This window comes from Pocillopora verrucosa, chromosome 7 (genome assembly GCF_036669915.1).
Source record: "Pocillopora verrucosa isolate sample1 chromosome 7, ASM3666991v2, whole genome shotgun sequence".
Classification (NCBI taxonomy): Eukaryota; Metazoa; Cnidaria; class Anthozoa; order Scleractinia; family Pocilloporidae; genus Pocillopora; species Pocillopora verrucosa.
In genome coordinates this window covers 5,504,884-5,515,355 of record NC_089318.1, presented here as the reverse complement: position 1 = coordinate 5,515,355, position 10,472 = coordinate 5,504,884, and the positions used below count along the sequence as shown (strand labels likewise).

The 10,472-nt window shown below is 34.3% G+C and overlaps 1 protein-coding gene across 1 annotated transcript; it reads left to right on the top strand.

The window, feature by feature from the left end:
* Nucleotides 1-19: 19 nt before the first annotated feature.
* LOC131779664 (GTP cyclohydrolase 1) lies at nucleotides 20-9,365 on the top strand. The gene is made up of 6 exons (XM_059096236.2): nucleotides 20-357; nucleotides 1,220-1,329; nucleotides 5,670-5,725; nucleotides 6,053-6,084; nucleotides 6,508-6,592; nucleotides 8,166-9,365. The coding sequence occupies exons 1-6, from the start codon at nucleotides 90-92 to the stop codon at nucleotides 8,299-8,301; spliced, it is 687 nt and encodes a 228-aa protein (XP_058952219.2). The 5' UTR covers nucleotides 20-89; the 3' UTR covers nucleotides 8,302-9,365.
* The last annotated feature ends 1,107 nt before the right edge of the window (nucleotides 9,366-10,472 follow it).

The following is a 10,472-nucleotide window of genomic DNA, read 5'->3' as shown; positions in this document are numbered from 1 at the left end:
CGTTCTTTAGCCACTTGATTGTAGTAAGGGTCAAAAGTCGCACTTATATTGTTTGTTATACAATAGTTTTCAAATTTTATTTAAATGATATGGACAGCCCAAATACCGAAGGCATCACTCAAGCAAGACCGGTTTATCTCTCAAGTGTGTTCAACATGGAAGATGTCCCAAAGTTAGGGAGGCGACCTGGCGATGCAATATCAAGAGAAGAGCAGGAGAAGAACATGGAGGCCGCATTCGGTAAAATTCTTGACAGTATAGGAGAGGATCAATCTCGCCAGGGTCTATTAAAAACGCCCTCTCGGGCAGCGAAGGCAATTTTGTATTTTACGAAGGGATACGAGGAGACAATTTCTGGTGAGTTTTAAAAATCTAGTTGAGATTTCCTTAATTACTTGGTTTGGTAAGACTAGCAAGACCCCGATGACGGGTTAAACATACTGCGATTTCACGTTAGTAAATTAATCTTTAAAGAGTCTTTTCGTCGCTTATTAAATACGCGAGTCTTATGTTAATAAATTTTGGAAAACGTAAAATACTCCAACGTAATGCCTTGCATACTGCACTAATTACACGCTTATTATTAAGAAGACATTTGAAGTGTAAAAACCATTAGAAAGTATTTAAAAAGTAATTAGCTGATTTTCTTTTCGGTATTTATAAAATTTACACTTTGTTTTGCTAATTATGGGAAGCACAGGACACGTATTTATATCAAGCTGCATAAAAAGTTCTATGGTTTTTGTTATGGCATCCTTGGTGTCCAATAGGCATGGGAATACCTATTTATTCACACTAGGAAAATGCCTTAAATTCAAAGAAACTTTTGACCGTTTTTACTTTTTTTGTCATTTTGTTTGCATCTTCACCTACTATTGTTGATGATACAAAGAACTGCAAATCAGAAGTCAATCACATTGGGTTGCTTCATCAGTAAAGCCCGTATAGCTCTGGTGGAAAATTATGTGAAAGGAACATTATTTCTGCAGTACCTGAAGTTTAAAAAAAAGGCCCTCTCTGTAAATACGAAAAAAAAGATTTGAATTAAATGATTAATTTTATAAAGAAAATAAAAATATCCTTAAATATTTTTAGTCATAAACTTAGTAAATCATGATGCAAAAGGTGCTTTTTAAATTATTAATTTTTTTGCAACCTCATGCCAATCTGGCCCTAATTTTCCTTTTGATTTGTGTTCAATGCATTTTTCTCTCTGCAGATGTTCTTAACGATGCGGTATTTGATGAAAATCATGATGAACTTGTCATAGTGAAGGATATCGATATGTTCTCCTTGTGTGAACATCATTTAGTGCCATTCATGGGAAAGGTAACAATCAAATCTACTACAATTTTGACCCTCAAAAACACGAGTAATAGTAGATATTTAATAATGTAATTATTATAGAAATTCACGCCATGCAACTTTTATACACATATTCAACTGCGCCTAACAATGGCTTAATATGGAATTAACACTTAAAGAAAGGCTACAGAGCCACCAAAAGTTGACTCTCAGCTATCGGCAGCTGTATTTTTCTAAATGAAGATGAAGATTTGTCTTTACTTAATGATTTTTTATCTTATTGCAAGTCATAGTAAAGCTTTTATGGACTCAAATCACACATCAATCATAAGTTGGCCATTTAAATAGGGCAGAAGTGCATGGAAACATAAAACATTTTTGTGGTTTCAGCAAACCTCTTGAATAACCAGCCAACAAATTGCATGCATTTTTGAAAATTTGATCTAACAAGCACATGGAGTGGTCTCAAAAATACATAAAATTTATATGGCCAATTTATGATTGATGTGTGATTTGAGTCCATAAAAGCTTTATTATGATTTGCAAGTCAAGATAAAACATCATTAAGTAAGACAAATCTTCATCTTCATCTAGATCACGCAATTATCGCGCACGCAATTTGTTGGCCGGCTATCCAAGAGGTTCGCTGAAACCACAACAATTTTTTATATTTCCATACACTTCTACCCTATTTTAGCCAGCCTGATTAAAAATATTATTTGGATATTTCTGGATTATGCATAGTAGACCTTTAGGAAGGGCAGTCCCAAAAATAAACAAAATTTAAATGGCCAACTTATGATTGATGTGTGATTTGAGTCCATAAAAGCTTTATTATGAGTTGCAATTTAAGATAAAACATCATTAAGTAAGACAAATCTTCATCTTCATCTAGAAAAATAGAGCTGCTGATAGCTGAGAGTCAACTTTTGGTGGCTCTGTTTTTCTAGATGAAGATGAAGATTTGTCTTTACTTAATGATGTTTTATCTTATTGTTTGATCAAATTTTCGAAAATGCACGCAGTTTGTTGGCTGGCTATTCAAGCGGTTCACTGAAAGTATAAAAATTTTTTATATTTCCATACACTTCTACCCTATTTTAGCCAGTCTGAATAAAATATTATTTGGATTCTGGATTATGTGTAGTAGACCTTTAGGAATGAACACATGGGGCAGTCTCAAAAATAAATAAAATTTATATGGCCAACCTATGTGATTAATATGTAATTTGAATCCATAAAAGCTTTATTATGACTTACAATAAGATAAAACATCATTAAGTAAAGACAAATCTTCATCTTTATCTAGAAAAACGGAACCACCAAAAGTTGACTCAACTTTTGGCAGCTCTGTTTTTCTAGATGAGGCTGAAGATTTGTCTTTACTTAATTATGTGCATGGAAACATAAAACATTTTTGTGGTTTCAGCAAACCTCTTGAATAACCAGCCAACAAATTGCATACATTTTTGAAAATTTGATCTAACAAGCACATGGAGTGGTCTCAAAAATACATTAATTTTGTATGGCCAACTTATGATTGATGTGTGATTTGAGTCCATAAAAGCTTTATTATGATTTGCAAGTCATAATTAAGCTTTTATGGACTCAAATCATTCATCAATCATAAGTTGGCCATATAAATTTTGCTTATTTTTTAGAATGCCTCGTGTGTTCATTCCTAAAGGTCTACTATAATCAGTAGCACGCTTGTCACGTACAAATTGAAAAATCACGGAGTTGCTTGAATCTTTTGAGAATTACTCGGCGCACAATGATCAGATCTGCTTGAGACTTTCCACAATTGTTACAAATGTGTTAAAGATGGTTTTGGACTAAACAGAGGTAGAATAAAGATCTCTGAAAATATTGAATTGGAGCCGAATTGTAAAGTTAGCGACAGAAACATGGCGTCACGCGTAACATGCGTCAGCTTCACTATTCACTGTTTTCCTGTTTTTGCCCACTGAAGCCTCGTTTATAACCGTAAGACTTAACAGATAATGAAAATAGTTCCTTTTTAAGCAAAGTGGCAGCCAAAATCCTGAAAATTTGAGCTAAATCTTTCTTAAAATCAACGAAAGTGTTCACCACTTGATGCGTCACGCTTTAAAGCCTAGGAGAGACAGATAATTTTAAATTCATTTTGCGAGTCATAAGTTACAGAACAATTTAACCTCAAAATGCAATGCTCATAAGTTGATTTTCAATTTTTTTTCGTTTTTTGGTGTTTTTGTTGAAACGTTGTCGAGATATGAATTTTTTTCTGCGTCCGAAACAGTTGGCGAGCGCTGTGATCTGCCGCGCGATAGTACCAGTCAATGAATTTCCTAATCGTATTGTTTACGACAAGTGCACTGGAGCATGTCAACTTTGACATTAACAAAATGCTCAAATGACAAGCTAAATTTTGGTACCAAACTCGATCGAATCCGTTAGAAGCCGACGAAAATATTAGCATTTAAGTTCATCCGAAACATTAGGTCTACAATTTTGATCCTCAGGAACATATGCGATCGAATTTATAGCAAAAACAAGCGCGACGCGTTTGTCATTTTGACGGCTTCCATTACTTCCAAATCATCCCAAAGTCTACTTAAATAATAAGGACTGCTGTAGATTTCCTTATTAAGAAGTAATATATTACATCAGGTGAGGAAATGAGCGGGAAACTTCCTAAGTACATACCGCATGTTTCAAGCATGCGGTCAAGTGCTGTTTGATCACAAGCACAAGGCCGTGAAATTAAATGCAAAGATTAAGGATTCTAGAGTTTCTAGGATTCAGATGTGGCGAGAAAAAAACCACATTCCTTGAAACACGGTATTAATGCATTTTTTACAACCAAAAAAAAAAAATTTCATTGCATCATGGGTAATAGAAAAATTTTCTTGAAATGCGTCCGAATCGACCGAAATGACATAATTTCAAGATAGGAACCAATTTCCTTCACTTTCTGACTTAATTCTATAAGAATTGATTCTTAAATCAATTTTTCAATTTTACCCCAACGTTACGCTTTTGTACATCAGAACTGTGCTACTGATCTATGCATAATCCAGAATCCAAATAATCCAAACCATCACAAATGTCATTGACAAAGTTGTGAAATTTCAATTTACCAAAATGACTGTTAAAAACTTGCATTGCGTAATTTTACTCTTTCACGAATGAGCAATCTTCAACCATTTGTGATAGTTTCTTAACCAAACTTGACTTGGTGTCTCTTGAGTTAGACGGGTTTTTAAAATGCTTACACATTTCCTTGAGCATCTTAACCTTAAAAAATGAAAGTTTGTTTTCAAATGCCAATTTGCAAAGGTTGTAGACATCATGCATCACTCACTGCTTGACACCTATTTCAGATTGTATGGCTACACTGGCTTTCTTGAGCATCACTGGAGGTTTCCTTGCCATCTGATTTCTTTCCTTCTTCAGAGAGTTGCAAAAAAAAACCCTGGATTTGAAGCTTTGAAAGTTGTTCCATTCTATAAAACATTCATGTTAGCTGCTTGTGCAGGATCTTCCTTCCTCTCAGTTTTTTTTTACTAAATCAATAATCCATCTGGTTTATTTCTTGTGTTTTTTTTTTTTAATATCTTCTCTCCAACATTTTTATGCTAATATATAGTTTATAACCACAAAAGAGGGGACCTTTCAATAAATAAGTTCTAGTAGTGAAATTTTATTAGATTAAAGGTTTCATTTTCAGAACAGTTTCTAAATGAACAACATGAAATATTCTGAATAAACCTGAATCTTGTCATAGCTGCTTGATATAAATATATGTATTGTGCTTCCCTTAATTAGCAAAACAAAGTGTGAATTTTATCAGTACCAAAAAAAATCAGCTAATTACTTTTTAAATACTTTCTAATGGTTTTTACACTTCAGATGTCTTCTTAATATTAAGTGTGTAATTAATGCAGTATGCAAGGCATTTCGTTTGAATTTTAATGTTTTATTAACATAAGACTCACGTACTCGATAAGCAACGAAAAGACCCCTTAAAGATAGACTCCTGGGCAAAGTTTGAAAGAAATCAATTTTTCGACCTGAAATGCACCAGACCACAGTTAGAGAGACTGCTTCTAAAAACTGCTATACAATCAATGCATAACAATACATATGAAAATATAAAATCAGGACTAACTAATTTTAAGCAAAAAAAAACTTATTAATGCCTTTTCAAAAAAAAGTGATCTAAGTCTTCCTTTAAATATCATAAAAAAATTGAAATATATCAAATTGAATTCGAAAGCAAATGAGTATTTTCATGGGTATCATGTTCTTCTCAGTAATATGGGTTTTATGGAAGGAGGATGAATATTTCCTGTGAAAAATTATTGTCTTTTCATTGACAGGTTCATATTGGCTATATACCCAACAAGAGAGTAGTGGGGCTAAGCAAACTTGCTAGGTAAGTTATGAAGGTAGAATTTGAAATCCAGCATTAACTGACCACAATGTGAAGGAATGATTCCCTATCATTAGTATGCAATCCATATTATCCACACTGTTCCCTGTACTCTTCCTAAGGAGCTGACGAGGAGAATTTGTTTGACAATCAAGGGTTTGTTTAGTTAGTGACAATTTTCTTTATTCTTGCGACCTAAATGTGTGATTCAGGGGAGTTATTGTAGGGAGAAATTAGATGCTAGTCACTCTTAACGGTCAGAGGGTACATCATGTATGGAGAGGTTAATATTATATAGTTATCAAACTGATAAGTGTTTGTTCATCACAGGATTGTGGAAATTTTCAGTCGTCGTTTGCAAGGTAAGTGTGGAATACTGCCAATTTAATATGATATGAAATTGACAGTATATGTTAATGTCAAGGTGACAATATGTGGATTGGATATCTTTTTATCCCATTGGAAGAGGTGGTGACAGATTCTTAGAAACAATACTTTTATGAACAATTCAGATTCAAGTAATTGACAAAAATTCAGGTAGCCTTCAATTCTCTCTCTGACCAGTTTGAGTCAACTAGGCTTTTAAATTGTAAGAACTCCACTGGAGCTGATGAGTGGCAAAAAAAAAACCATCCCAATATTTTGTTACTCCAGTTGAATAGTTAGACTTTAATAGTTATGAGATGAGTATTAATGAACTTAACCAATTTTAATTCTGATATTTTGCACTAAGATTAATTTCTTTTTTTTTTTTAATTTTGTTAATGATTCCCTTTTTCTTTTAGTTCAAGAACGTTTAACAAAACAGATTGCCATGGCTTTAACTGAAGCTGTCAATCCAGCTGGTGTGGGGGTGGTTATTGAAGCCACGTAAGTATGATGCAGTGATGAGCTGAAAGGATTAATAATGTTAATAGGACCGAGTGGAGTCCAAAAAAAAATGATTAACAAATTAGATGATCAAGAAGAGGCTGGGAGTCCCATTTGTCAATCATGAGTATGATTACAGACAGAATTGGACAACACAAAGTCCTGTTACCAACTGATCATAACGGTTACAAGTTCTAAAAAAAAGAAAAATTTTAGGATGAACGTCTCTGCTAGAGAGTGTTTAAAGTGAAAAATTCCTCTATTTTAGAAATTCCCCAGTTTTTTTTCTTTTTTTAGGATAAGCTTCAACTGTCCAATTACAGGTGTCCAATTACAACCAACTGTCTGATTACACTTTCCGATTACAATTGAATGATTAATGAAGAATAAAACAGCTAATGCACCGATCACATTTGAAATGTCAAGGATGCACAGGAACCTTTTAGTTTAAATATGCAAAGCTTTGTATCCTGATCCAAATTCACAGTACAGATGTTTTTCAAGGTTAGGTCAGTGACTCCAAGCAACAAGTCTCACATCTAAGGGGGAGGTTACCATGTAAATTCCTTTGGCATAACACAGAGAATTTTGCCATTATCTTTGTCCTTGCAACCGAATTATGTACCCAGAAAAAGTTACATACTGGTAATTCAAAATAGTTTCAGTTGGTATTTTTTCTGGGTCAGACTAGAGCATCTGGAAATTCCTTATTAGGCCTAGTACTCCCTATGTTTCAATGATTCTTTTTACTACCTGTTGCACTTTTCTTTTGTTAACCCTTTCACTCCCAAGATCTAATTAGTAATTCTCCTTACTATCTGCCATACAATTCTCATGATGTTAGTTCAGAGAATATGGTATTGGATCAACTAATAATCCCATAATTGATATTCTTCTCTATTCTCATCACCTGCCTGCTTGATATTGTATTGATATTGTAAGGAGAAATTCTGTCTTGGTCACTTGTGGGAGTGAAAGGGTTAATTCTGAGAATAAGAGTTTGATCAAATGATATTTCCTGATTGATATGTTTCTTTATTCTCATTACCTGTTTGTGTGTAAGTTTATTTATGTTGTTAGGAGAAATTGCTTCATGATCACTTGGAAGGGTTGAGCACTGCCAAGTAAACAGTTTCCCCCATTAACCCTTTAACTCCCAGAAGTGATTAACATAAAACTTCTCCCTACAATATCCATACATTATTCAGCAAACAGGTAATGAGAATATTCAAACTTATCAGATAGAAGTTGTTATCTTGATCTAGCACCAAGTTCTCATAACTAATTTACAAGGAAATGTGTAGCAGCTAGAGGAGAGAATTAACAATCAGATCTTGGGAGTTAAAGGGTTATTAATGACCAAGGCAGAATTTCTCCTTACAATATCAAACAGGCAAGTGATTAGAATAAGGAAAAATACAAATTAGCAGATTATTAGTTGATCCAATACCAAATTCTCCAATCTAACATCACAAGAATTGTATGGAAGACAGTTAGGAGAATTATTTATGAGATCTTGAGAGCAGAAGGGTTATTAAATGTACCTAACTATTTCTTTCATTGAATGTCTTAGACACATGTGTATGGTTATGCGAGGGGTTCAGAAGCCAAGTAGCAAGACTGTGACCAGTTGCATGGTGGGAGTACTGCGAGAGGATCCTCGATCACGCGACGAGTTCTTGACCCTAATTAGAAAAAGCAACATATAACTTGTTATTCATTTGTTGTTGAAGTATGGATTTTATTTAATAACAACCGTATTTTCTATAAATAAGCACCCGCACTTTAATGAACTCCCTCTGCCTGATAAGCACCCATATCCAAGGCCACAATTTCAAACAAACACTCACTAATAAGGGACCCCCCCTTCCTCCCTTACTTACATAATGGTTGGGAAGTAAGGAAAACCTGTTGTTGTTGCCACTTGATTTATATCTTTTAACTGATTAGGCTGCAACTTTAGAATAAGTAAAAGAGTGTAGTTTCTTTTTCTGTGAAAGTCAGTTCAAGTTATTCTTAGCTCTATATGATTGCTGCGTTCCTTTAGGAAGGTAATCTTTTCTTTTATTTTTTTGTCTTTTTGCTGCACTCACTCTGTAAGTGCCCCCACTCAATTAAATGCCCTCCTTCCAAGAAGGGCCCCTTCTTTAAGCCAAAGTTTTATTTAAGTGCTGTGCGCTTGTCTAAGGAAATACAGAATTTTCTTGTTCTCTGTTCTCTAATAATTACTGATCAAATCTTTTGCAAACACTGCCAAATGGGAAAATAATGGACATTCTTACAATTTGTCATAATTGCAGTTTATTGCACCCATATATATGCGAATATTCAAGATAACGCTGCCAGAATATAATATAATTTTTACGTGTTAGAATTGCTTATTTATGTTTGTAATATTTGAGTAAGAATTATGGATGGAATTATTCGAGATAATTTTTTAAAGGAAGACGCATTTCGTATTTAACTTAAGTGGTATACAGTATTCTGAATGGAATTATGCGAGATAATTTTTTAAAGGAAGACGCATTTCGTATTTAACTTAAGTGGTATACAGTATTTATCAAATTTTGAGGAAATCCAAGCTATAGCTGTATGTCTTGGAAAAAAAAAAGCAGTGACAATAAGTGGTTTTTGTTTGAATGCACATATTTGTTTAATTGAGCTGTTGAAAGTGAACTTTGTCAATATTTACCCTTTAGACCTCGTTCTTTTTATGCATTTTTATGGACCTCGACTTCGTCTCGGTTCATTAAAAACGCATAAAAAAAAAAAATATCCAGCCATTCTGACCTAACGCTTGGTCATTAACGCATATTTGTTTATTCGCCACCACATGATCTTACATCGCTGAAAGTAAGTCTCTAACCCTGTTTAAAAAGCGTGTCTCTGTTAATACTAGTACCTGAGAGTTCCCGACGATAATTATTCTGGCCAGCTTGAATACATCCATCGTGGTGAAACGACTAAGAAAAATTAAAACTGTTTCTGACGTTAGATATACACCTTTCCCATTTACGCATGGTTAATGATGGCTTTTTGCGTTTTTAAACCGCCCACATACCATAATGACACTATCGCCGTTTCTGGCGTATCACCATAGGAACACCATCAACTTTTAGGCCATGTGTTTTAAGCCTGGCTGAATGAGAAAAATTTTCGACAACTTGCAGCCAGCATTTTCGTTTGTTTTAAAAAAGGTACGATTTCCTAGCTTTCTCAATCGCTGAAACAGCTCTGTGTCGCTCAAGCGTAGATGAACACAAGGAAACAGGCTCTAAAACTAGTGTTAGGAGGTGTTGACGGAGTGCTCTTGAAATTTTGATCATAAGCTATAAATAGAGTAGGAGAAATTAACATTTAACCCTTTGCATTAATATGGATCTATGAAAACTTTTTTTTTTACTTACCGATCAAATTATATAGATCTATATCTACGCTTTTCGACAAATGAGCTGGGATGGTGGGCCGTGGCAAATTCCGGCGGAATTGTCTCCAATATTTTCCGTTTCTTTACGAGAGTTGCCAAGAGTTCTGAGAAAAAAAGGAAACAAAACAAAAACACGAAACAAAACAGGCACAGTGCAGAAGACAAGGAAAACATCAGCTGAGTTTCCTCATTTTTTAAGGGGGAAACACGTGTTGATATCAGAACTGATAAATGCACGAGGAACAATTACAAGTGGGAAATCGGCAGTTTACATGTCCAGGTCCGATAATGATATGTATGTGTTTTTAAAGATCTTTTAAAGTAACCAAAATTAGAATTGCTGCACAAAGGTCGCTTTCAGTAAATCACCTGCTAGGCAAGATATTCGTTGAAAATGTCTTTTTTTTTCGCGAGTGCTCATTCAAATTGATGCCTAATTGTATTGCGAGAAAA